The sequence below is a fragment of the Hyperolius riggenbachi genome, chromosome 6 (assembly GCF_040937935.1).
Source record: "Hyperolius riggenbachi isolate aHypRig1 chromosome 6, aHypRig1.pri, whole genome shotgun sequence".
Classification (NCBI taxonomy): domain Eukaryota; kingdom Metazoa; phylum Chordata; class Amphibia; order Anura; family Hyperoliidae; genus Hyperolius; species Hyperolius riggenbachi.
In genome coordinates this window covers 359,856,010-359,883,918 of record NC_090651.1, presented here as the reverse complement: position 1 = coordinate 359,883,918, position 27,909 = coordinate 359,856,010, and the positions used below count along the sequence as shown (strand labels likewise).

At 45.5% G+C, this 27,909-nt stretch overlaps 2 protein-coding genes across 2 annotated transcripts; both read left to right on the top strand.

Moving 5' to 3' along the window:
• Positions 1–2: 2 nt before the first annotated feature.
• LOC137523025 (indolethylamine N-methyltransferase-like) lies at positions 3–6,190 on the top strand. The gene is made up of 3 exons (XM_068243204.1): positions 3–212; positions 5,361–5,568; positions 5,653–6,190. Exons 1-3 carry the CDS (start codon positions 62–64, stop codon positions 6,074–6,076), a joined length of 783 nt encoding a protein of 260 aa, XP_068099305.1. The 5' UTR covers positions 3–61; the 3' UTR covers positions 6,077–6,190.
• Positions 6,191–13,190: 7,000 nt separating this feature from the next.
• Positions 13,191–18,212, top strand: LOC137522260 (indolethylamine N-methyltransferase-like). The gene is made up of 3 exons (XM_068242289.1): positions 13,191–13,344; positions 17,220–17,427; positions 17,789–18,212. Exons 1-3 carry the CDS (start codon positions 13,191–13,193, stop codon positions 18,210–18,212), a joined length of 786 nt encoding a protein of 261 aa, XP_068098390.1.
• The last annotated feature ends 9,697 nt before the right edge of the window (positions 18,213–27,909 follow it).

Genomic DNA, 27,909 nt, shown 5'->3' with positions numbered 1-27,909 from the left:
TTATAATCAGAACTACAGAGGGGAAACAAAGCTGTGACTAGTCTTTTGACTGACATACAAGATGGACCGCAGCTCCTACAAGCTCTACCATAAACATGATCATGATTCAAGAACATATCTGGAGACTTATTGTTCTGGATCCTCTGACATGACATTTAAAGAAGACATACTGACACTTCCCACTGAGAAACTGCACAATGCGCTAAGCAAGGGTAGGTAGACTAATGAGATTATAATAATAAGTCATATGTGTAATACACTTACTGTATATAGTACACCTGAAGTGAGAGTGATATGGAGGCTACCATATTTTCTTTAAACAATATTAATTGCCTGGCTCTCCTGCTGCTTCTCTGTTTCCAGTACTTTTAGCTATAAACCCCAAACAAGCATGCAGATGAGAGGTTTGACTGAATTCCCCTATAATAAACACAAACTGCGCCTGCCAGAGTACAACCTGACTGAATTCCCACCATGCTTTTTTCAGGTGTGTGATTCAGACACAACTAAAGCCAAAGATCAACAGGAATGCCAAGCAGCTGGTATTGTTTAACCTCTTCACCACTGAGGATTTTTTTCCCTTTATGGACAAGAGCAATTTTCACCTTTAACCACTTCAGCCTTCAGTCGTTTTCACTTTATGCATCCGAGCAATGTTCACCTCCCATTCATTAGCCTATAACTTTATCACTACTTATCACTATGAACTGATCTATATCTTGTTTTTTCCGCCACCAATTAGGCTTTCTTTGGGGGGTACATTTTGCTAAGAGCCACTTTACTGTAAATGCGTTTTAACAGGAAGAATAAGAAAAAAACTGTAAAAATTCATTATTTCTCCGTTTTCAGCCATTATAGTTTTAAAATAATACATGCCTCCATAATTCAAATTCACGTATTGTATTTGCCCATATGTCCCGGGTATTACACCGTTAAAATTATGTCCCTATAACAATGTATGGCGACAATATTTTATTTGGAAATAAAGGTGCATTTTTTCCGTTTTGCTTCTATCACTATTTACAAGTTTAAAATAAAAAAAATATAGAAATATTTCATCTTTACATTGATATTTAAAAAGTTTAGACCCTTAGGTAAATATTTACATGTTTGTTTGTTTTTTATTATTGTAATTTTTTTTTTTTTTATATTAAACATTTTATTTGGGTATTTTTTGGGAGGGTGGGATGTAAACAGTACTTTTATAATGTAAATGTGTGTTGAGTTTTATTTTTTTTACTTTTAGTTGTAGTTTTACTTTTTGGCCACAAGATGGCGGCCATGAGTTTGTTTACATAACGTCACTCTAAGCGTAACATACGCTTAGAGGGACGCATGGGGGACGCAACAGCCAGAAAAAGCAGAGCTTCTGAGAGAAGCTGTCGCTTTTTCTGTGGGGGAGAGGAATCAGTGATCGGGCACCACAGCCCGATTCACTGATTCGTGGGCTAACAATCCGCGGGAGCGCGCGGACGCGCACATGGCCTCCTGGGCGTAGCTAGTACGTCCAGGAGGCCAAAGTAGTTAAGCACTCCTTCCATTCATTTGCCTATAACTTTATGACTACTTATCACAACAAAATGATCTATATCTTGTTTTTTTCACCACAAATTAGGCTTTCTTTGGGTAGCACCTTTTGCTAAGAATTTTTTTTATTCTAAATGCATTTTAACAGGAATAATAAGAAAAAAATGGAAAAAAAAACATTATTTTTCAGTTTTCTGCCATTATAGTTGTTTTAAAATAAAACGTTCTACAGTGGATAAAACCCACACATTTTATTTGCTATTACACTGTTTAAAATATTTCCCTAATACAATGTATGATGACAACATTTTATTTGGAAATAAAGGTATATATTTTCTGTTTTGCATCCATAACTATTTACAAGCCCACATATGCAAAAATAACAGTAATACACACTCAATATATACATATTAAAAAGTTCAGTCCCTAGGGTAACTATTTATGTATTTTTGTATTTTTTTAATGCAATTTTTTTGTGTAACTATGGGAGAGTAGGGAGGTAAGGAGTTATTTTTAATGATATATGTATGTGTTTTTCTAAAAAGAATGTATGTAGGTGTAATTTTACTATTTGGCCACAAGATATCCCCACACTTTTTCTTCTAGTGTGTACTGTTAGTACACTAACAGGAAGTAACACGTTTATGTGTTACCTTTGTTTTTCACAATGACCGCTAGCATCTCACTGATGCCAATGATCATTGACATGGGGACTTAGATCAATGAATTGGAACTGCATTCCCATTCACTGATCTCCCTAATTACAGGCCGCAATGAGAGTTCTTGCAGGAGTGCGCACTGTGGCGATCGTGGCGAGATACGTATATCTGTGCTATGTTCTATATAGGCACATAAATGGCAGATGAAATTCAATGTTGAAAAATGTAAAGTCATGCATTTTGGTCGTACCAATGGTCTAGCACCATACAAAATAAATGGGATACAGTTGGGGACATCAAACTTGGAGAAGGACTTAGGAGTACTCATCGACAACAAGTTAAATAATTGTACTCAATGCCAAGCTGCTGCAGCTAAAGCTAATCAAATTTTGGGATGCATTAAAAGGGAAATAAAACTCGAGATGCTAGCATAATATTGCCCCTGTTTAACTCTCTAGTAAGGCCACATCTGGAATATGGAATTCAGTTCTGGGCACCACATTACAAAAAAGATATTGCAGTTTTAGAGCAGGTGCAGAGACGAGCAACAAAATTGATACATGGGATGGAAGGTCTCACTTACCAAGAAAGGTTAGATAAACTGGGTTTATTTAGTCTAGAGAAAAGATGCCTTAGAGGGGATCTAATTAACATGTATAAATATACCAGAGGGCAATATAATAGCTTGGCGGATGAGCTTTTTGTCCCTAGGCCTTGACAAAGGACCAGAGGACATGATCTGCGCATGGAGGAAAAACTTTTTAGCCATTTATTTAGGAAAGGGTTCTTTACAGTAAGAGTGATTAAGATGTGGAATGCATTGCCACAGGAAGTCGTTATGGCAAACTCTATACCTGCATTTAAAGGGGGTTTAGATGCTTTCCTTGTGTTGAAAGACATCCATGGCTACAATTACTAGGTAATGCCTAATGATGTTGATCCAGGGATTTTATCTGATTGCCATCTGGAGTCGGGAAGGAATTTTTCCTTTTAGGGGCTAGTTGGACCATGCCTTGTAAGGGTTTTTCGCCTTCCTCTGGATCAACAGGGATATGTGAGGGAGCAGGCTGGTGTTGTACTTTGCTCTCTGGTTGAACTCAATGGACGTATGTCTTTTTTAAACCCAAATAACTATGTAACGTATATCTACGCTCAGAGCTAAGATCATTAAGTGGTTAAAGCAGACTTAAACTCAGAACTTCATCTCTGCTCTAAAAGATAAGCAACAGCATAATAACCTTTAAAGAAAAAAAACATTTCTTTGTTACAGCTGCAGTGTGTCTACTTACTGCTTTCATGGAAGCAGACATAGGGTTAACATACTGTGTTTACAGATTAGCTGCTCTGCCAAGGCAGCCAGCTGACACAGCTGAGAGATCAAATTACTGTGGTTAGTCACAGATGAGGGGGGAATTAGACAGGCTAAACGCTCTAAATACATACAGGATGCATTGCTCTATGTTTTTCTTCTGTCCTGAGCAAGAGTTCAGGTCCACTTTAAAAGGAAATAAATATGGCAGCCTTCATATCCCTCTCAGGCCATAAACCCACTAGGAGCGATTTCTAATTGCTAATTATTTTAAAAACCTCTTGCTAATGCAATGCTATGGGGGATTTTTATAAAATCACATCGCTCAAACGGGATCACACCCATAGCATTACATTAGCAAGAGTTTTCAAATCGCAAAGCGCTCAGAAAATCTCTTCTAGTGGGTTTCATCAATAACGAACCTTCCCCTACTTTAAGGGGGGGGGGGGGGCAGCTTTGGTGGTGGGGGAGTGTTAAATTACCTTACCTATGGGGGCTGCTCTGTAGCCCCCGTCTCTAACAGGACATCCATCCATATTGCAGCTGTCAATGCCATGGTTCACAGTGCCCTTGATGTCCAGCTGGTGCATGTTGGGAAATGAAGCATCCCTAGTAGCTGCTGAATGCCGGGATATGTAGTTATTAATGTCTTTACATTGCCTAGCTGGGAGATGTACAGTAATGAATACATCTCTTGGCATGCACCAGAGGCCAGGGACGCTTCGTCTCCCAGCATGCACCAGGGACTAGGGACACGCTGGACATTGCGGGCCCTTTGTATCATGGCATTGCAGAATAGACAACTGCAATTACTGATGATCATAATCAGCTTTTTAGGATTATGCAAACGTTCACATACATTTTTGCAATTACACCCACAGGTAGTTATGATTTGTAAATTCAAGTGATTTTGTGTAATAATTTGTAATGTTGCGTAATTTTCATAATTTCATGCTAGCAGTGAATAGCAAAGCCCCCATACATGCTACTATAGTCACCAAAATTGCGGCATGTGTTAAGGAGAATTATTCAAAAAGACTTTATAGTTTTTGAGAAAATCGATTTTATAAATCAGAATTGTCATTGGCATTTCCGATTATCCCTACATCTGAGTACATTGATTACCAGATTATCTTGTTACATTGGCAATATAGAAATGACTGTCAGGTTTGTAAAGGTGGCCATACACTGGTCGATTTGCCATTAGATCGACCAGCTGACAGATCCCTATCTGATCGAATCTGATCAGAGAGGGATCGTATGGCCACCTTTACTGCAAACAGATTGTGAATCGATTTCAGCCTGAAACCGATCACAATCTGTTCAGCTGCTCCTGCCGCCTGTCCCCCCCCCCCCCCCGTATACATTACCTGATGCTGGCTCCCGGGCATCTTCTCCGCTCTGCACCGCTCTGTTCCGGCTCCATCCCGGCGCTTCCTGTGTTACTCCGTGACCAGGAAGTTCAAATAGAGCGCCCTCTATTTCAACTTCCTGGTCACCGGAGTGACACAGGAAGTATAAGCGTACACTGGGACATGCGGAAATGCGGTGCAGCGAGGAGAAGAGGACCCCGGAGCCAGCTTCAGGTAATGTATACATGCGTCGCATCGGGCCCGAATCGTACGCCGCAAGCGACGCGCTCCTACCGCCGGGCGATCGAGGGTAATTTCCCGCACGGCGCGATCGACGGACCGATCCGATTTCGGGAGGAAATCGGATCGGCGGGTGCGTTTAGCGCAAGCGATTGGCAGCAGATTCGATCCCAGGATCGAATCTGCTGTCGAAACGGACGCGAATCGGGCCAGTGTATGGCCAGCTTTATTTGTGTAGAAACCTCCATTAATGTGCCATGTACCCTCCTACAGGTCATATGACTGGAGAGATCTTGATTGACATCAGTGGTGGTCCACTTGTTCACCATCTCTATTCTGCCTGTGAGTTCTTCCAAGAGAGCATTGTGCTGAGGGCCAATGAGCAGTGCATCATGGAGATAATGAAATGGCATGATGATCGTACCGGAGCTTTCTGCTGGGGACACGCAGCTGCACATGTTGCCGACTTAGAAGGAAGAAGGTGAGATTTCATGCAATGATCTGTTGCTGTATGCTATTGTGTCATCTGTGATCCTCAGTTTTATAAATTATTTTTAATTTCTAGTGACCAATGTGAGGCGAAAGAGATGAAGCTGAAGTCAGCCATTACTCATGTTGTGAAGTTTGACCCAGAGACAGAAACTCTAGCAGACCTGATAGAGGTTCCTCAGGCCGACTGCATTACCAGCTTTGGGTTTCTGGATCTGGTCTGCAAAGATCAAGATGACTTCAAGAGAAACTTGAGGAAGATCCTAACGCTTTTAAAACCAGGAGGACACCTGATCTTATTTGGGGGAATAAATATCTCTTATTACACAGTAGGGGAGCAGAAGTTCCATGCTTTTTCATATGATGAAAAGGTTACCTCAAATGTACTTCTTGATGAAGGGCTGACCATTCTCCAGTGTGAAGTGACCCCCAGGAAATCTGAGAGTCAGTTGACTGATTTTGATGGAATTTTCTTCATCACAGCTTGTAAGCAGAAGTAGATTGGACGACACAGTCAGGTCCATAAGTATTGGGGCATCAACACAATTCTAACATTTTTGGCACTATACACAACCACAATGAATTTGAAATGAAATAAACAAGATGTACTTTAACTGCAGACTGTCAGTTTTAATTTGAGGGTATTTACATCCAAATCAGGTGAACGGTGTAGGAATTAATTTACAACAGTGTGCAATGGCCAAGTCAGTCCTCTGACCTGAATCCGATTGAGCATGCATTTCACTTGCTGAAGACAAAACTGAAGGGAAAATGCCCCAAGAACAAGCAGAAACTGAAGACAGTTGCAGTAGAGGCCGGGCAGAGCATCACCAGGGATGAAACCCAGCGTCTGGTGATGTGTATGCATTCCAGACTTCAGGCTGTAATTGACTGCAAAGGATTTGCAACCAAGTATTAAAAAGTGAAAGTTTGATTTATGATTATTATTTTGTGCCATTACTTTTACTCCCTTAACAAGTGGGAGCGGCACATATGCTCTTGTAATTCCAACACTGCTCACCTGATTTGGATGTACCGTATATACTCAACCTCGTATATAAGTCGACTCCAATATTCAGCTCTCTTAAGCTGGAATTTGTTATTGACTCAAGTATAAGTCTACCCAGCAAAGTCTATGGCTGCATTTGGGGCTCAGGAGGGGTTAATGACTGCACTGCATAAAGTATTGCAGCCATTAACCCCTCCTGTCCCTTAAGTGCAGCCAATACCTCCTCCAGGCCCCCAAGTGCTGCAATTATTCAATCCCTTTTATGCAGCCCAGTATTCCCCCCGCCCGTTTCCTTGTTAGTTGTTGTGGCCAGGACTTTCACACCTGTGTTTTGTTGACATTTCCTTTCCTCAGAGTATCACTTACCACTGGGTAAATAGCTGCAAATGGGAATGTCACTATTAGTACACACATTACTCAGTGTGCTCAGTGTTGCCCGTGACTCATGAATAAGCTGACTCCTATACTTTTATTTATGGACCTGACTGTAAATAATAGCTATTCAATGTAGGAGGTTGGAAGAAAAAAAAAAGTTTACTACGTGTTCACAATCTTTTAGGCTTTCACAGCATCATCCTGCTCTTCATTGCCTTTAGTAAAACTGCACTTGCTAGTAATATAAAAAAGTATCTAACCATTTTAAAGGGAACCCGAGGTGGGAGTGATATGGAGGCTGCCATATTTATTTCCTTCCAATGCCAGTTACCTGGCCATCCTGTTGATCTTCTGATATAAATAGTGTCTGAGTCAAAACCCTGGAACAAGCATATGGCTAATCCAGTAACACCTGAGTCACCTGATCTGCTGCATTGCTGCATGCTTGTTCAGGGTCTATGGCTAAAAGTATTAGAGGCAGAGGATCAGCAGGACTGCCAGGCAACTTGTATTGTTTAAAAGGAAATAAATATGGCAGCCTCCATAGCCCTCTCACAGCCAGGTAAGAATTCATAAAACTCGCTGCCCCATATGCAATTAACTTTTCTCCCAAAATACTGCTACTAATACTTGCTACTAGCAATTGAAAAAGCAACACAGGTAATTTGGGCAGGGAGGTAGCAGTGAGGCCCAGTGTGTAATGTCAGTGTGGCATCTTTATTTACATGTATGCTTGAAACTGTACTAAAAATCAGATAAAAAATTAATAACAAACTTTCGGTGTTTTGAGAATTTTCTTACTTGCTGGGGTCTTAAAGATAAAAAATAAAAAATAAATAAAAATGATATAATGAATTGGTTGTGTAGTACGAATAATTACGAGAACATTATTAGCAAAGAAAATATTCTCATATTTCTATTTTCAGTTATAGCATTTTTTTTTATAACATTGCATCATTCTCTAATATTTGCTGTTTACACACTACTCAGCATTCTAAATGATTTTACAGAGCAGGCAAATTAACTTTTGAGCTATCCTCTGCAGAAAAAAAAGAAGATACAGTCACTGACAGCAAGCTTCAGAGGACAGAACTCTCTGCGACTTTGAAAGTCATGGAGCTGAATGGCTCTTTTACATAGATAACAACTAGAGTTTCTTAACTCTTCCTGTACTGGAAACAATATTAGACTTATGTCTCTGCTCCTAATGTTTTATTTATTACCTGTACTACACATACAAATCATTATATCATTTTTTTTTTCGCTTCAGTGTCTCTTTAAAAAGCATTGTGTTGATAAGGTTTAGACTTCTGTTACACTTGCAAGTGTGTGTTGTGTTACCCTGTTTTTACCGCAGGGCAGTGGTTCTCAAACTTTTTGGGCGAGGCCGCCCTTAACCCCCCCAAGTAGCTAGTGATGATTATAAGGCAGCATCTCTCCTCCAAGTGGTAAGTGACTGCCCACCCTCCTAGCAGCATTACCCCTTCCAAATAGTCTGTGACCCCCCCTCATTATGCAGCATCCCCCTAAACAACATAACAAGGATAAAGAGTCAGTCTTGTAGAGCACATACACATTTCCCCCCATGGGCAGCACGGTGACGTAGTGGTTAGCACTCTCGCCTTGCAGCGCTAGATTCTCACTTCATATCCCAGCCAGGTAAACATCTGCAAGGAGTTTGTATGTTCTCCCTGTGTCTGTGTGGGTTTCCTCTGGGAAATCTGGTTTCCTACCACATCCCAAAAAACATACAGATAAGTTAATTGGGTTCCCCCTAAAAAACTTGGCCCTAGACTAGGATACATACGGTACCAGGGCCGGATTTGTACTTTCCAGTGCCCTAGGCCTGCTGTCACCTACCGCCACCCCCCCCCCCCCCCCCACTGCCACCATCAAAAAACATTCTGTCCAACACTCTGACTAGCGATCATTGGTTGGAATGGGCTCATTTCAGTTGTGCTGCTCTGCCTCCCATTCAGCCAAGAATCAGAGGATGCTCTGTCTGCTCAATAATTCCTGCAATTTGTGCTCCTGGCCGAATGTGCACAGCAGCGCATAGTGTTCTGGGCATGCATACTTGAAAAATGACGCTGATATATGTACTTGTCAAGAATGCATAACACTGTACTGGCGTTGGTTGCTGTGCACATCTGGACAGGAGCAGAAAACTTGTGCAAGTCGCAAGTGGCCAGAGCATGCGCTGCTTCTTTGTCCTCTGTGCGGCTGGCTGCAGTCAGAGCCACATACAGGTGACAGGGAGCGCGAGTGGCCAGAGCATGCGCTGCTTCTTTGTCCTCTGTGCGACTGGCTGCAGTCAGAGCCACATACAGGTGACAGGGAGCGCGAGTGGCCAGAGCATGCGCTGCTTCTGTGTCCTCTGTGCGACTGGCAGCAGTCAGAGCCACATACAGGTGACAGGGAGCACGAGTGGCCAGAGCATGCGCTGCTTCTTTGTCCTCTGTGCGACTGGCTGCAGTCCGAGCCACAGACAGGTGACAGGGAGCGTGAGTGGCCAGAGCATGCGCTGCTTCTGTGTCCTCTGTGCGACTGGCAGCAGTCAGAGCCACAAACAGGTAACAGGGAGTGCGAGTGGCCAGAGCATGCACTGCTTCTTTGTCCTCTGTGCGACTGGCTGCAGTCGGAGCCACAAACAGGTGGCAGGGAGCGTGAGTGGCCAGAGCATGCGCTGCTTCTTTATCCTCTGTGCGACTGGCAGCAGTCAGAGCCACAAACAGGTGACAGGACAGCTCAATGGAGAGAAGCCCATCCAAAACAGAGAACAGGTATCTAGCAAACATCCTATCAATACCCACTTTGGATGTTTGGTTGTAATTAGAGCGGACCTGAACTCAGAACTTCCTCTCTACTTCAAAAGATACACAACAACATAACTTTTAAAAAAACAAAACATTTCTTTGTTACAGCTGATACAAATCCTGCAATAAATCGGTAGTGTCTACTTCCTGCTTTCATGGAAGCAGACATATTATTAACATCCTGTGCTTTCAATGAGCTTAGATGCTGTGGCAGTCAGGGGACACAGGGGAGAGATCAAATTACAACTTCAGATTAGACACAGATGAGGGGGAATTACACAGGCTCTCTAAAAACATACAAGGTGGATTTTTCTATGTTTTCCTTCTGTCCTGTGCAAGACAGAGTTCAGCTCCACTTTAAAGCATCTGAATGATATATGGTGGCTGGATAGATTACTGGTTAAGGGCTCTGCCTTTGACATGGGCGACCAGGGTTCAAATTCTGGCTAGGTCAAGTACCTATTCATAAGGAGTTCAAGGCAAGACTCCCTAACACTGCAGGGTGGCCTCTTGAGCGCCTCTCAGTGGCTGCAGCTCTTGAGCGCTTTGAGTCCGACAGGAGAAAAGCGCTATACAAATGTTCGGTTTATTATTATATTTATTTATATTTGCTGAAAAATCTACGTATCTCTTTTGAATGCTGAAAGTACATATGGTGGTGTGCTCTAACATATTGACAGTATACAGGAACAAAGTCTGAAGAAGGCTTATTAGCAGAAAGATTACTTTTTTTCTTTTAAGCCAATAAATGATATCATCCTGATTCAAAACTCGCTGCTTTCACTGATGGCTAAGATGGTACAATGCTCTACTGCTACAGGAAAGGAGGATGCCAAACCATACACACTAGCATAGAGGTAGCAACAACTCAGGGGACAGTGATAGTTTAGCAATGAAAGGAAAGCAAACAGCATTTTTATTCCTGCAGTTCTCATAGATGGTAGGAACAAAAGGACAGAAAATGAGTCAGGAAAGAGTTAACTGAGACCACTGCTGGCTAGAAAGAAGAAAAAAACCTAAAGCCATAGATGTAGGTAGACTAAAGATAAGAAAGTGTAATTTACAGCTGCTGGAGTCAGTGTCACAGCTGTAAAGGAGAAAGTGAAGAAACTAGCAGAGCTCACTGATGTCTGTGAATGCCTGCATTAAAACTCAGCAGAACTTAGTTCTATCTGCTTTGTAATGTAAATCCCTGGTATATTCAGCGCTGCGTAATATGTTGGCGCTTTATAAATACAATAAATAATAATAATAATAATTTCTCACATCAACTTGTATGTCCATGATACAGAGGAATGGATCATCAGGTGAGGTGACAGCAGATGTTGATTGTCATAACACACCAGGAATTGTGAGAGAGAGACTTGCTGGAATTGGGGAACTCTGGAGTTCAGCTATTAGTGCAGAGCAGGACGCTGGCTGGCTGCACTGCAGGACCAGAAGAGATGATTTACTTTGACATATGACCTCTTCTCTCTCCAAGTCATGCTGCCCTTCTTATCTTATCTGATTTTATCACCCTGGGCCATGGCCTTTGTGGCCTTCCCAGAAATCTGGCCCTGAGGAAGATTCATAATTCCCTACAGTATTTAGTGGATTGGAAGGGTTATGGTCCTGAGGAGAGATGTTGGGTTCCTGCTCTTCAGATCCATGCTGACCAATTAATTCAGGAATTCCATCAGAATAATCCTGATAGGCCTGGTAGAGTGTGTTACCTGTCCGTGGCTGGTCCCGCGATATTCCTCACGGCGTATCCGGCGGGACTTGCTCGTGCAGAGGATCTTCCGCATCATCTCCTCCGGCCGACGTCTCCAGCACGGCCGCAGGGAGTAAGGAAGCATGCGTGCGCAGTGTCTCTAGATGCGCGCGCGAGCCAGAGCGGCTCTTACAGGTTAAGGAGGCGTGTCTGAAGGAAGACCGTCCTCCTGTGGGTTGGGCTCATTCCCTCTTCAAATGTATATTAGGCCAGGCGAGACATTCACTCGCTGGCCTTGATACTAATCAGTACGCTGGTTCCTGGCCTTAGCAAGCTAGCTTCTTGAGATACATTTATATATTGTGTAGCCGCACAATATATATGTACTCTAGTCAGTGAGTCTTGTATATTTGTAGTTATTGAAGTTTATTATTTTGTAATTTACTGATATTATATCTATTGTATATATTCTGTGTACAGACTTTTGCCTGCCTTTCGACCCCACTCTAGCCTGATCGTTCTGTACCTTAGACATCTGATTTTTGTTACCAACTCGGCCTGTCCCTGACTTTGCTACCGCCTGATCCTTGTATACGACAGACATCTGATTTACGTGTATTACCCTGCTCGAATTTGACTACGATTTTGCTTAACGACTCTGTACTTTGACAAACTTGTGCACAAGTTCTGACTGAGCCAGACTATTACCTTGTACTGTTGTTGTGTTATATCTGTACGTCATCTTATCACGCCCAGCGTGAGGCGTGACATAGTAATAAAGTTATTGGTGAATGAATGGGAGCAGCGCTGATATGTGAAAGTTGCTCTCGTCCTGAAGTGGTTAATTATGATTTTTTTTTTCATTGTAATTTTGAATTATTATTATTAGTTGCAAATGAGTGAAATTAGGATTATGTGAAATGCATTCTCATCACTGCTAGTGCATGTTGGGAGAGTTCACTCTACAACCTGAACTTTGAAACCTGAAGATCAGCAACATTCACGTTTGGCTGAGCCAGATGGACTGACCAGTGGTGGAGTTGAGCATGAGGGAAACCTGAATTTGAACAAGAATACTTTTCTTCATCTTTTCTATTTTTTTTTGTTTGTTTTGTTTTGTTTTTGCACGTTGAGCTATAATTAAAGGGACACTTAAGGCAACCTAAAAAAATGATTTTTACTCACCTGGGGCTTTCACCAGCTGTCCGGTGCCCACGCAGACTCGTTCCGATGCTCTTGGCCCCGTCAGGCAGCCATTTCCGTTTTCGGTGACAGGCCTGGGAACGTGAGTGATTCTTCGCGTTCCTGGCCACAATAGCAGAATAGAGGGAGTTATTGCCAGGAATGTGAAGAATCACTTGCGTTCCCAGGCCTGAAAATGGAAGTGGCTGCCGGCGGGGACAGAAGCATGATCGGAGCAAGACTGCGTAACCGCCGGACAGCTGCAGTGGGCTGGTAGAAGCCCCAGGTGAGTAAAACTCATTTTTTTTAGGTTGCCTTACGTGACCCTTTAATTATTTATAGCATATGATCAGAAAAAACCATACAGCTGCAAAACATCAGCTGAGTTCCCATCATGAGATCCTAAACACACGGTGCGCTCGTGATAATTAGAACTGCTGATGATTCGGATGTGTATAAAAAAAGGCTCCAGGTCCTTCTCATGATCAGAACCACAGAGGGGACAGCTGTCACTAGTCTTCTGCCTGACATACAGGATGGACCCCAGCTCCAATAAGAAGCTCTACCATAAACATGGGCTTGATTCAAGAACATTGCTGGAGACATATTATTCTGCAGCCCCTGATATGACATTTAAAGAAGATGGATTGACATTTCCCATTGAGAAACTGCACAATGCCCTAAGCAAGGGTAGGTAGACTAACAAGATTATTAAGTAATATGTGCAATATAGTTAAAGGACACCTGAAGAGAGAGGTATATGGAGGCTGCCAATTTTATTCTCTTTTAAACAATACCAGTTGCTGGCCAACATGATGATCCATATGCTGTTTTTAACAGCAGTATTACTGGGTTAGCCACCTGCTTGTTTCAAAGCTGGGCTCTTGTTATGTAAATCTGCAAATGTATTGTAAAAAAAACAAAAACAAAACAAAATAAAACACAACAGCATTACTCCCCTTGTAGCTACCAGTCCTTCTAACCACCCCCACCCCAGTATCAGGCCAGAAACCATATAGTCTAGGAGAGATTTTCTGAGTGTTTTGCGATTTGAAAACTCTTGCTAATGTAATGCTATGGGTGTGATCCCACTTGAGCGATGTGATTTTATAAAAATCCCCCATAGCATTGCATTAGCAAGAGCCTTTTCACATCACTAGTGATTAGAAATCGCTCCTAGTGGGTTTCTGGCCTCAGATGAAAAGAGCCATCTATGTAAAAAGGGCGCCTCAATGGACTTCAATGTTATTTGCTGCAAATCTCGGCCATAAGGTGGTGAACAGGGCACCTGAGTTTTTTATTTTGACTATAAAAGGGGACTGGATATAGCCAAGATTTTTTTCGCTATAAAAAGGCACTGCTATAACCGAGATTTTTTTGGCTGTAATAGGGTGCCTTTCATAGTGAGATTTTTTTTAAGCTTCAAAAGGGTGCCTTTTTAGCACTCAAAAATATGGACTATAACTAGTGCCCCTTTATGGCCAAAAAGTACACTTTTATAGCTGAAATCTCAGGCTATATCAGGTGCACTTTTTTCCAGGTGCCCTGTTCAAATGAATGCCCAGTCAATGTCAGTTGGTTACAAGCAGAATGTGGGGGCATAAAGCAGTAAGAGGGAGGGTAGGTTGAACATAAGAAGTAGCCTGGATCTCCTCATCCATTGAGATCAAGTCAGGTTCTCCCCCTACCACTAAGCCCTTGACAATGTTAGTAAAGTAATCAACCTTCTCCACATTACCAATAAATTTAAAGAACCACTAGCTTTTGTATCATTGGACATTATCATGAGGAAGGCTTTTGATATCATTGACTGGCCTTATATGGTAGAGGCATTACAAAAAGCTGGTATGGGGGGCTTTCTCCAGACAGTGAAAAGCTTATATTTGGTCTCCACTGCACACTTAAAACTTCCATCTTCACCCCTCACAATACCTGTCCAGTGAGGCAGAAGACAGAGCTGTCCCCTATCCCTGTCGATATTTGCCCTAGTCATCGGACTCCTGGCAGAAAGAAACCACAGCTTGAGGGAGTGCCCACCCCCATTGTCCAGGGATCCTTCTGCTGTCACAACTTCTAGATCTCCTATTACTAAACCACTGTTCCCCAAACATTTCAAACAGCATATGCAAGGATGAAGGCCCAAAGAAAGGCCCAAAGAAAGAATGAAAAAACTTTTTGCTTATAATTCCTTTTATTCTAAAGGGCAGAGTGTTCAGTGACTGGTAGCTAGGATATGTTGTTGTGGTATAAAACCCAGTATTTCTTCTTTGCTCTATAATATTATTTACAGCATATTATATACTACCACCATATTTTTTACTAGAACAGCATTCAACTAGTTAAACACAGGACTTACAAGCTCCCTGCAGGGAGAGCTGGACGCATCCGAACTGGAGATAACATTATCTTGTGTTTGTTTACATTCCTAACTTGATACAATTAAATATTCTCTGGCAATTCAGACACTCCAGAACACAGACACTCAGAAAGCATTTCTGCACACATTTCAATATGAATAAACCAGTTATAAAATTATAAATAAAATGCAATGTAAGCTCTCAGAGCAACAAAATTGTACTTTGGGAACTTATAATTTCTAATGAATAATAATACTTATGCACACAAGCAAATATGATAACTGTATGGGATATAAAAAGTAGGAAAACATGTTTTTATTGAATATTATGTCAGAGTTTTATACCGCTTTGAGAGAAGGGTGCTGTATGACTGAACCAGGAAAAGGAGATGTCTTGTCAAAATTTTTTCAACAGATGTATTTCCAATCAGAGGTGTATCTGGGTAATACAGTGCCTATAGCAAACAGTAAATTTGTGCCCCCGTCAGAGCCCTCTTCCCATGTAAAAACAGCATCCTTTCTCACCTACATTTGTTATCGTTGTATCCAGAAGTAGCCCTCCCAGTTTAGCTTGCCCCCACCATAGGCAGGAAGAGGTGTCCTAGTAAAAGGTGTCCCCCCAGTATAAGTAGCAGCCTCTCCAGTATACTTAGTGGGGTGTGGCCCCAGTATAGGCACCCCCTAATTAATGTAGCGAGTGGCGTCCCAGTATAGGCAGCCCCCCAGTTAAAGTAGTGAGTGGTGCCCTCAGTATATGCAGCCCCCACCTTGCTGCCAGTTAAAGTAGCCTGTGGTGCCCTCGCTATAGGCAACACCTCCTGATAAAGTAGTGAGTGGTGTCCCAGTATAGACAGCCCCCTAGTTAAAGTAGTGAGTGGTGCCCCCAGTATAGGCAGCTCCCCCCAGTTAAAATAGTGAGTGATGCTCTTAGTATAGGCAGCACCCTTTCTTCCAGTTTAGGTAATTAATGCTACCCCCAGTATAGGCAGCCCCCCAGTTTAGGTAGTTAGTGGTACCCCCACTATAGGCAGCCCCCCAGTTTAGGTAGTTAGTGGTGCATCCAGTGTAGGCAGCTCCCCAGTTTAGATAGTTAGTGGTGCTTCCAGTTTAGGCAGCCCCCCCAGATCAGGTGTTAAGTGGTGCCCCCAGTATAGGCAGCACCCCAGTTTAGGTAGTTAGAGGTTCCCCCAATGTAGACAGCCCCCCAGTTTAGCTAGTAAGTGGTGCCCTCAGTATATGCAGCCCCCAGTATAGATAGTGGTGCCCCCAGTATAGACAGACCCCCAATTTAAGTAGTTAGTGGTGCTCCCAGTATAGACAGCCCCCCAGTTTAGGTACTTAGTGGTGCCCCCAGTGTAGGCAGACCCCCAGTTTAGGTAGTTAGTGGTGCCCACAGTATAGGCAGCCCCCCTGTTTAGGTAGTTAGGGGTGCATACGGTATAGTCAGCCCGCCAGATCAGGTATTTAGTGGTGCCCCCAGTACCTCACCATCAAAGCAACAGACCTCAGATCAGCGCTGTCTGCTGTCCTCGCTGCCTCTCCATCACATTCAGCATCACACCTCAGATCAGCAACAAAGCGAGGGGAGGGCACCTGGTACCTGCGCAGCTGGTACTAATGACGTCACTTCCGGTTGTGCAGTGATCCCGGTATGAGGGTACCGTGCGCCCCCACTTCACCGCTGAGCTGAGGTGTGATAGTGACGGAGAGGCAACGAGGATAGCGGAGGGAAGCACTGATCTGAGGTCTGATGCATTGATGGTTGGTGAGGCAGCAGGGGTGGCAGGCAGTGGTACCAGCACAGTACAGGAGCAGGCATGGTGCCCATGGGTGCCATAGCATGGATCCATGGCTGTGCCCCTCAAGATACGCCACTGATTCCAATTCAGTCAGTACCTAATTTTTTTGATGAACCGGTCTGCATTTTCAAATATAATTTTTTTTCATTTGACATGCTCACGCTACGCGATTGCATTGGGGTGATAATTTTACCATTGCACCATACATGGGCAGTGTTTGGCTTTGACTGATTCAATCCAACACATCTTCAGATTGCAGATGAAAATGAATTAAAGTCAAACACCAAGCCTACATCTGAATACATTGATTAACAGATTATCTTGTTGCATTGCCATTCTAAAAAAAAAAGATTGTTAGGTTTGTTATTTGTGTTCAAACCTCATTCAATATGCCATGTAAACCCCTGCAGGTCACATGACTGGAAAGCTCTTGATAGACATCAGTGGTGGTCCACTAGTTCACCATCTTTATTCTGCCTGCGAGTTCTTCCAAGAGATCATTGTGCTGAGGGCCAATGAGAAATGCATTACGGAGATACAGAAATGGCAGAAAGATCGTACCGGAGCTTTCAGCTGGGAGCATGTGGCAAAGCATGTTACTGACTTAGAAGGAAAAAGGTGAGTTCTCTTAGAATGAACTTTGAATTTAATGGTGTCTTCACATTTTGATTAGAGATGCTCAACTCCGGAACCGGATGAAATCCGTATAGTTGTTATTCGGATTTCATCCAGTTAAATCAAATCTCCTGTGTGGGGTGGGCTCCTGTGTGGGGTAGGTCAGCTTCCACTTCATAAAGAAAAGTGAGCTGTGGTGGGGGGGCGGAGGATCAGTCCAGGACGGTGTGGGCACAGGTCGGCTTCAGGGGGCTGGCAGAAGTTCCAGGTTAGTGAAACTCTTATATTTTTAGTTTATTTCAGTTCCCCTTTAAGTAGGATTTGTATCATCTTTTTTTTAATAAAAAATGTTTTCATTTTCCAGTGATGAATGTGAGGCGAAAGAAATGAAGCTGAAGTCGGCCATTACCCATGTTGTGAATTTTGACACAGAGACGGAATCTCTAACAGATCTCATAGGGGTTCCTCAGGCCGATTGCATTATCAGCCATGGGTTTATGGATATGGTCTGTAAAGATCAAGATGACTACATGAGAAACCTGAGGAAGATCTTAAAGCTTTTAAAGCCAGGGGGACACCTGATCTTATTTGGGGGGATAAATCTTTCTTATTTTACAGTTGGGGAGCAGAAGTTCCATGCTTTCTCGTATGATGAAACATTTGCATCAAATGCTCTTCTTGCTGAAGGGCTGACCATTCTTCAATGTGAAGTGACCCCCAGGAAATCTAAGAGTCATTTGACTGATTATGATGGTGTCTTTTTCATCTCAGCTTGCAAGCAGAAGTAGAATAGAAGATAAATAATATTTACAGGTAGTCCCCGGTTAACAAACGAGATAGGGACTGTAGGTTTTTAACCTAAATCCTTTCTTAAAGAGAATCTGTACTCTAAAATTCTTACAATAAAAAGCATACCATTCTATTCATTATGTTCTCCTGGGCCCCTCTGTGCTGTTTCTGCCACTCCCTGCTGCAATCCTGGCTTGTAATTGCCAGTTTTAGGCAGGGTTTACAAACAAAAATCATGGCTTCTAACCAGGCTGAGAGAAGCTCAGTCTGTGACACATACAGAGCCTGGAGGGGGCTTGGAGAGGGTGTGTATAACTTCCATCCTATCACTAGCAGAGCAGCACATTCCTGCCTGAGTGCCTGAGCCCAACAAAGCCGTCAAAGGAAAGAAGATTAAATGATATAACAGAGATAATACAGCCACTGTACAACTAGGAAAGGCTGCAGTAAGACAGATCACATTAGAACATGTATAAGAACTTATAGGGTAGAAGAAAACAGACTGAAAATGTTGTCGCAATGGCTACAATAAAGCTGAAAATGCTGTTCCATCTTTGTCCCTTTGCCTCCAGTGTACCCCTCTGTGCCTGTTTGTCCTCTTCAGTACCTTTGTACCCCCTCTGTGCCTGTTTGTCCCCCCTGTGCGTGTTTGTCCCCCTTTGTTCCTCTCTTTGTCCCCCATCTGTGCCACTGTATGTCCCCCCTCAGTGCCTCAGTTGGCCCCCTCCTTCTGTGCCCCTATTTGTCCCCCACCCTCTGTGTGTCCCCCACTCTCTGTTTGTCCCCCCTCTTTGCCTCTATTAGCCCCCCCTTGCCTCTATTTGTCCCCCCCGTGACTCTGTTTGTTCCCCCCCCGTGCCTCTGTTTGTCAGCCCGTGCCTCAGTTTAGTCTCCTCTGTGCCTCTGTTTTGTTCCCCCATCTGTACCTCCATTTTTTGCCTCCATTTTGTCCCCTCTGTGGCTCCTTTTGTCCTCTCTGTGCCTTTGTTCTGTCCCCCGTGCCTTTCCTCCCCCCTCCTCTGTGTCTCTGTTTTGTCCCCCCATCTATGCCTTGGTTTACCTCCCCTCCTCCTTTTCCAAGCAGCAGAGCTAGACTCACCTTTGAGTCTGAGTCCATCGCTGTCCATCTAGCCACTCTGCCTCTAGCATACAGCACCGCTTCCTGTATGTCATGTGACATACAGGAACCTGTATGCCACATGACAGACAGGAAGCGAAGCGATGCCATGCACAAGAGCTGGCAGGTGGCAGAGAGAGTAGGACGCACATCGTTGGACTCGGTTTGGAGGTGAGTCCAACACTGCTGCTGCAGGAGACATCCGCCGGCACTTGGGGGAAGTTTGAAGCTGCGTATTCAAACTTCCCCAACACTGAAATGACGTAATCGCGACAGGATCGGGTTGTTCATTTCGGCAGGTTGTTCGTACATCGGGCATTCATAAGTTGGGGACTACCTGTGTTAAAGCTAAAAGGTTGGTAGAACAAAAAGTTTACTACGGGTTCACCGTCTTTTTGGCTTTCCCAAAATCATGTCGCTCTTCACTGCCTTCAGCATAAAACTGCACTTGCTATAAATATAAAAAAGAATCTTCCCTTTTCAATGTATGACCAGCTGAACACGTAAAAATGTATAAAACTCTCTGGCGCATATGCAATTGGCTTTTCTCCCAAAAATAACTTTTATTGCTACTGCAACTACTACTACTGGCTACTAGCAATTAAAAAAGTGAAGCGGGTAATTTGATAGTTGTTCAGTAAAATGGGTGCAGCATAGGACCGCCATGATCAGTGAAGGGAGTGTTTAGTGGCACTGATATTGGCTGAGGAATCGACAGTAGATAGGTTAGTGTTAGGAGTAGGTAGAGGGAGGTTTGGTGTAGGAAGAGGGTTAGGTTAATGATGCTAAAATGCCCATAAGAATCATTGATATTTTTTCTATGATAATTGCTAGTGACAATAGTAGAATATTAATAATTTTGGCAATATTTTACTATCGGCTTCTCCCAGTACCCTAATTGGCGCCTTTTTTTTACATTTATGCTTGAAAAAGTACTAAAAAGCAGAATAAAGAGGAATATTACATTTATTTTGAGTATTTTCTTGCTTGCTTAAAAAGCATTGTATTAATAAGTTTAAAGGAACACTATGAATGAATTTTTTTTTTAAATTGAGATGAGAATAGTTTGGGCAGTGCTCCTAAATAGTGGTGCTCAACAGAGCTCGAATATTCGAGTAGCTCGAATATTCGAGCTCTTTTTCAGCTATTCGAGCTCGGTATTCGAGCTCCGAATAGCTGCAGCTATTCGAATGGGCTATTCGAGTAAACTCGAATAGCCCATTCACTATTCGCGCTATTCGAGCAAACAGCGCTATTCGAGCTCGAATACCGAGCTCGAATAGCGTCATAGCCCAGATTGATGTCCTTAGAGCCAATCAGAGGGCTCCCAGGCCCTCTGACGGCAGCCAATCACAGAGGGGGACCCTAAACAGCCCCTACCCTATAAATAGCGGCCGCCATGTTCCGTTTTTTCCGTCCTTGCCTGACTTTGTACAGAGAGAGAGTTGCTCCTTTGTGCTTTAGCTTAGCAAGAGCTTTATTGTGGTCAATCACCTAGCGTTTTTGCTCACATACACCTACTATATACACCTATATTGTTGTTAGTTAGATAGACATTGTATTTTAGTTAGTAGCTTGTGTGTTACATAGAGACATGCAGCTGCTGCAGGCAAGCTTACACAGCTTTAGGCCTCAGGGCCTTGCCTGTGTGGGCAGCTGTCCTCCTGTCCTCTGTTAGTTTATTTCTCATCTTATCTATACCAGTGTTTCTGCTGTCCTTTACTACTGAGTGATTGTATTTTGTAGTAGTTATACTGTAACTGTACTAGGACACTCACTGTCACTGTTTGTTCATAGCTCCTGCGTGTGTGCGTGCACGCACAGTACACACTCTATTTCCTTCTGATTACTACTGATTATTGTAATTTCTAGTTGTACTTACTGTTACTACTTACTACTAGGGACACTCAGTCACTGTTCATAGGCTAGCTCCTGCGTGTGTGTGTGCGTGCACTGTCTGTAGTGTACACACACTCTATTTCCTTCTGATTACTACTGATTATTGTAATTTCTAGTTGTACTTACTGTTACTACTTACTACTAGGGACACTCAGTCACTGTTCATAGGCTAGCTCCTGCGTGTGTGTGTGCGTGCACTGTCTGTAGTGTACACACACTCTATTTCCTTCTGATTACTACTGATTATTGTAATTTCTAGTTGTACTTACTGTTACTACACTTACTACTAGGGACACTCAGTCACTGTTCATAGGCTAGCTCCTGCGTGTGTGTGTGCGTGCACTGTCTGTACAGTACACACACTCTATTTCCTTCTGATTACTACTGATTATTGTAATTTCTAGTTGTACTTACTGTTACTACACTTACAACTAGGGACACTCAGTCACTGTTCATAGGCTAGCTCCTGCGTGTGTGTGTGTGCGTGCACTGTCTGTACAGTACACACACTCTATTTCCTTCTGATTACTACTGATTATTGTAATTTCTAGTTGTACTTACTGTTACTACTTACTACTAGGGACACTCAGTCACTGTTCATAGGCTAGCTCCTGCGTGTGTGTGTGTGTGCGTGCACTGTCTGTAGTGTACACACACTCTTTTTCCTTCTCATTACTACTGATTATTGTAATTTCTAGTAGTACTTACTGTTACTACTTACTACTAGGGACACTCAGTCACTGTTCATAGGCTAGCTCCTGCGTGTGTGTGTGCGTGCACTGTCTGTAGTGTACACACACTCTTTTTCCTTCTGATTACTACTGATTATTGTAATTTCTAGTTGTACTTACTGTTACTACTTACTACTAGGGACACTCAGTCACTGTTCATAGGCTAGCTCCTGCGTGTGTGTGTGCGTGCACTGTCTGTAGTGTACACACACTCTATTTCCTTCTGATTACTACTGATTATTGTAATTTCTAGTTGTACTTACTGTTACTACACTTACTACTAGGGACACTCAGTCACTGTTCATAGGCTAGCTCCTGCGTGTGTGTGTGTGTGTGCACTGTCTGTAGTGTACACACACTCTATTTCCTTGTGATTACTACTGATTATTGTAATTTCTAGTTAGTGTACTATTGGAAACACTCACTGTGTTCACTGTTCACACTTACTGATTACCAATACCGATTATTGTATTTTGTATTTGTACTGTACTAATCACTTAGCGATCTAATCACTTAGTGATTAGTGTCACCTCACCCACCAACCCACTCCATTAAAGTACCCCACTTTTTCACCCGCCCTTTTAAATAACTTTTGTGTTTACGCCCAAAACATCTAAGATGTCTGGAAGTGGCAGCCAGCGCGGTTTGGGCAAGGGGAAGGGCAGCAAGGGAATCAGGAGGAGAGGGAGCAGCATTGTGGCAAGCCGCGGCCGCGCCACCATGCACAGTTCCGCAGCAGCTGCGTCAGTGGCTAACATTCCTCCTATAGCCACTGGCTGTGGACGCCTTGGGCGCCCAGCAGGAGCATCTGCAACTCACGCTGCAGAGACACAGCAGCAGCAGCGTGTAGCACCTGCTCCTATTTTCCTCCAGCCGGGTCGGAAACGTCCCATTGAGGAAAAGGATGCAGCCACTGTAGTGCAACTGATGACGGAGGATGAGCAGCCCGCCATCAGCTCTGCATCCGAGGCCTCCACCCTCACCACCACCACCACCACCCCTGTTCGCAGCAGCCGCCCAACAGGGCCTGGGGAGGAGGCCAGTTCACCGTCAGTCGCCGACCTGTCACTCAGCAGTCTTTTTACCCCAGGCACCATCAGGGTATTGTCTGCTGTTGTTGGAGATTTTGAGGAGGAGATGCTGATGGGCACTTTGGGGGAGGAGGGATTGGACAGCAAGACTGTGGCGACAGTCAAGCAGCCCATCCATGCATCAGGAGAGGAGTTTGGGGGGTCATCATCCCAGCAGGACATGTTTCAGGAGGGGGAGGATGATGATGACACGGTGACAGACAAAGACTGGGTGCCACCAGCTCCAGGGGATGTCGTCATCAGCAGCTCTGAGGAGGAGGAGGAGGATGCGCTTGTGGGCCTTGCAAGGAGGCGCATCATTGCAAGCATTGGCAGCAGTAGGCAGGTCCCACAGCCTGCTGGTGTCTCAGGCTCAGCAGCAGCAGCAGCAGCATCTGCCAGTACCACCACCAGCCGCACCCAAGCCCCCCCCCCCCAACCACCACAGGGAGACAGGCAGCAGCGGCTCCAGGCCGTAGGGGGTTGTTTTTGTCACCAATCTGGCGATTTTTCACCATGCCCACAGTGTACAGCAAGTACGCCACTTGCAACCACTGTCAGCGGAAGTTGAGCAGAGGTGCAGACCCCTTAAAGTTCAGCACCAGCTCGCTCATCAACCACCTTGCTGCGAAACATTTCCACCAGCATGAGGAGTTCCAGAGGCTGAAGGCATCTGGTGCTGGCAGTGGCACCACACCCATCACTGCACAGCCTTCAGCAGCAGCAGCAGCAACAGCAGCCACCCGCCCTCCTGCTCCTCCAGCAGCACCAGCAGGAGTGCAGAAACGCACTGCTCCTCCCCCCTCTGCAACTCCTGCCGCCGACACTGAGGCCTGTTCTGGCAGCCAGTCCTCAGTGGCCTCCTCTGCTGTGTCCGCTGATTCCCGTGCCAGCAAAAGGCCACGCCAGAGCCTTTTGAGTGAGTCCTTCCAGGGGGTGGTTAGGGCTCTGCCTCCCAGCAGCCGTCGCGTGCGGCAGCTGAACGGCTTGCTGGCACGGGCCATGTGCTCCCAACTCCTGCCGTACACGCTCGTGCAGGAGGGGAGCGACATGCGTGCGCTGCTTGCTTGTGCAGCCCCAGACTGGCAGCTCCCCAGCAGACACTTTTTCGCCCGCAAGGCCATTCCTGCACTGCACCACTTTGTGATGGCCAATGTGGAGCGAGGGCTGGAGCACGCGGTTGGTGAAAGGGTCCACGTCACCATGGACTCCTGGAGCAGCCGCTTCGGGACAGGCCGCTACCTGTCCTTCACTGTCCACTGGGTCAGCTTGGTGGAAGGGGGTGAGGATGGGAGAGCAGCAGCGGGCACAGCAGCAGCAGCAACACAGTGGGTGGTGCCACCCCGCAGGGTCAGGTGAACTGCAGCAGGTTCCTCCGATCCTCTGCCATCCTCCGGCACACCTGGCCAAACCCCCCGCCTCAGCAGCAGCGTGAAGGCCCGCCACTGCCAAGCGCTGCTGCAGTTGGTCAGCCTTGGGAAGACCAAACTGACGGCAACCCATGTGTTGGCCAAACTCCAGGAGCAGGAGAGGATTTGGCTGACCCCCAGAGGCCTCAGAGTCGGAGAGGTGGTGGCTGACAATGGGGCCAATCTGGTTGCCGCAATTGACAGGGGAAACCTGACCCACATCCCCTGTCTTGCCCACGTGCTGAACCTGGTGGTGCAGAAGTTCTTGCGCACCTACCAGGGGATGGGCGAACTGCTGGAAACGGCAAGGAACGTTGTGCGTCACTTCCGGCGCTCGGCTGCAGCCTGTGCGAGCCTGGAAGACGTGCAAAAGGAGCTGGAGCTGCCACGCCATCGGCTGATCCTTGACGTTCCAACTCGCTGGAACTCCACCCTGGCGATGTTGGAGCGTCTGGTTGAACAGAAGCACGCTGTCCACCAGTACCTTGCCCTGGCCACTGTTTCCGCCGCTCAGAGAAGGGACAAGACCAGCAACATCCCGTCCATCGTCCCCGATGATGACTGAAGGCACATGCAGCAGGTGTGCTTAGTGCTGGCTCCCTTTCTGCAGGCCACTAACATGGTGAGCAGGGACCATGCTATGGTCTGCGAGTGGGTGCCCCTGGTTTGTCTGCTGAACAGGGCCCTCGCTGCTTTGCTGGAACAGGGAGCGGCAGCCTTGGACCAGCAGGAGCGGCATGCAGCTGCACAGTCCACCTCTGAGGGGGAGGAGGAGGAGGACTTGGTGGAGGTCCCTGACCTTGCTGCTGATGAGGGGGATCAGCACAGCGCAGCTGAGTTGGTGCGGGGGTGGAGAGAGGATGAGGCTGAGGAGGCAGAGGAGGAGGATGAGGACAGCACTGCCGTCGATGTGCCAGCACACGTGGCCCGCCTCTTCCCAATGGCAGCGCACATGCTGACGTGCCTGCGCAAGGACCCCAGGGTGATCCAGATGAAGCAGAGGGAGGACATCTGGATCAGCATGATGTTGGACCCGCGCCTCAAGGGGAAGTTGAGCCAATTCCTGCCGCCTGCAGGAGGAGACCCAGCGCAACAAATAAGGAGCTTGCAGCAGGCCCTTGTTGAGCGCTTGGAGGAAGCCTTCCCCCAGCCTTCCACCCCCACTGTCCAGCCAGCACAGAGGCAGCAGCAGGTGCCTGCATCCAGCAGCAAGCGCCCCACAGACCTGCTGTCTCTCAGCAACGAGCTCTACAGGACTGTAGAGGCTCCGGCAGCAGTGACTAGAGAGGAGGTGCATGCAGCAGCATCCTCCTCCGGTCACAGCCAGCGCCTGACCCGTATGGTGGCTGACTACATGGGGTCCTACAGCGGGCTTGACAGCGATGCCCCTGTTGATCCCATGGAGTATTGGGTCAAGCGCCTGGAGATCTGGAGCGAGCTGGCACAGTACGCCCTGGAAGTGCTGTCCTGTCCCCCTTCCAGCGTGCTGTCCGAGCGCTGCTTCAGTGCAGCTGGTGGCGTGGTCACCGAGAAACGCTCACGTCTGTCTCACAAGTCTGTGGACAGACTGACGTTTCTCAAGATGAACCAGGCGTGGGTGGAAGGCGAGTTCCTGGCCCCTGTTGTCGGCAAGAGGGGGACATGAACTGGCTGCCGGAAGAACCATCGTTAATGTGCCTTACCACCCTTTACCACCTCCTGGCTCCTGCTCACTAAGCCAGCCTGGTTCACTTTGACTATTACGTCGCCTGCAGCCACACATTTTACATCTACAGTGGGCTGCTGTGTACTGCCCTTCTGCTGTCTGTCTGTCTGTGTTTCCCACTGCCAGGGTACACAGATTTACCTTCTGCTGCCGCTCTGCCACCAGCTATTACGTCAAACAATAGCTATATCTGTGTAATTTGTTGTAAAAACAAAACAAAAAAACCATTAAAAAAAAAAAAGGTTTAATTTTTCTGAGGTGCCCGGGTTGAAAACTGTGTTGTCCCAGTTGTGTATTGGACACGATGTGGGCTGCACGACCGCTGTCTGGGACCTCCTGTTGTGTTTATTTACGCCCTGGTGTCACCGCTAGGTACCAGGGCTATGATGTCACGCTGCCTGCCTGCTGCCACACTCACACTACTCCTCCATTCCTCTTGCTGCTATCTGTCTGTGTTTCCCACTGCCAGGGTACACAGAATTACCTTCTGCTGCCACTCTGCCACCAGCTATTACGTCAAACAATAGCTGCTCACATTACTCCTCCATTCCTCCTGCTGCTGCTGCTGTCTGTCTGTCTGTGTTTCCCACTGCCAGGGTACACAGATTTACCTTCTGCTGCCACTCTGCCACCAGCTATTACGTCAAACAATAGCTATATCTGTGTAATTTGTTGTAAAAACAAAACAAAAAAACCATTAAAAAAAAAAAAAGGTTTAATTTTTCTGAGGTGCCCGGGTTGAAAACTGTGTTGTCCCAGTTGTGTATTGGACACGATGTGGGCTGCACGACCGCTGTCTGGGACCTCCTGTTGTGTTTATTTACAGCGCTGGTATCAACGCTAGGTACCAGGGCTATTATGTCACGCTGCCTACCTACCTGCTGCCACACTCACACTACTCCTCCATTCCTCCTGCTGCTGCTGCGGTCTGTCTGTGTTTCCCACTGCCAGGGTACACAGATTTTACCTTCTGCTGCCACTCTGCCACCAGCTATTACGTCAAACAATAGCTATATCTGTGTAATTTGTTGTAAAAACAAAACAAAAAAAACCATATTAAAAAAAAAGGTTTAATTTTTCTGAGGTGCCCGGGTTGAAAACTGTGTTGTCCCAGTTGTGTATTGGACACGATGTGGGCTGCACGACCGCTGTCTGGGACCTCCTGTTGTGTTTATTTACGCCCTGGTATCACCGCTAGGTACCAGGGCTATGATGTCACGCTGCCTGCCTGCTGCCACACTCACACTACTCCTCCATTCCTCTTGCTGCTGTCGGTCTGTGTTTCCCACTGCCAGGGTACACAGAATTACCTTCTGCTGCCAGTCTGCCACCAGCTATTACGTCAAACAATAGCTGCTCACATTACTCCTCCATTCCTCCTGCTGCTGCTGCTGTCTGTCTGTGTTTCCCACTGCCAGGGTACACAGATTTACCTTCTGCTGCCACTCTGCCACCAGCTATTACGTCAAACAATAGCTATATCTGTGTAATTTGTTGTAAAAACAAAACAAAAAAAAACATATAAAAAAAAGGTTTAATTTTTCTGAGGTGCCCGGGTTGAAAACTGTGTTGTCCCAGTTGTGTATTGGACACGATGTGGGCTGCACGACCGCTGTCTGGGACCTCCTGTTGTGTTTATTTACGCCCTGGTATCACCGCTAGGTACCAGGGCTATGATGTCACGCTGCCTGCCTGCTGCCACACTCACACTACTCCTCCATTCCTCTTGCTGCTATCTGTCTGTGTTTCCCACTGCCAGGGTACA

Coding starts and splice junctions, on each gene's coding strand:
- LOC137523025 (XM_068243204.1), top strand. CDS start 62: ATGGACCGCAGCTCCTACAAGCTCTACCATAAACATGATCATGATTCA. Junction 213..5,360: donor GCACAATGCGCTAAGCAAGG/GTAGGTAGACTA, acceptor ACCCTCCTACAG/GTCATATGACTGGAGAGATC. Junction 5,569..5,652: donor GCCGACTTAGAAGGAAGAAG/GTGAGATTTCAT, acceptor TTTAATTTCTAG/TGACCAATGTGAGGCGAAAG.
- LOC137522260 (XM_068242289.1), top strand. CDS start 13,191: ATGGACCCCAGCTCCAATAAGAAGCTCTACCATAAACATGGGCTTGAT. Junction 13,345..17,219: donor GCACAATGCCCTAAGCAAGG/GTAGGTAGACTA, acceptor AAACCCCTGCAG/GTCACATGACTGGAAAGCTC. Junction 17,428..17,788: donor ACTGACTTAGAAGGAAAAAG/GTGAGTTCTCTT, acceptor TTCATTTTCCAG/TGATGAATGTGAGGCGAAAG.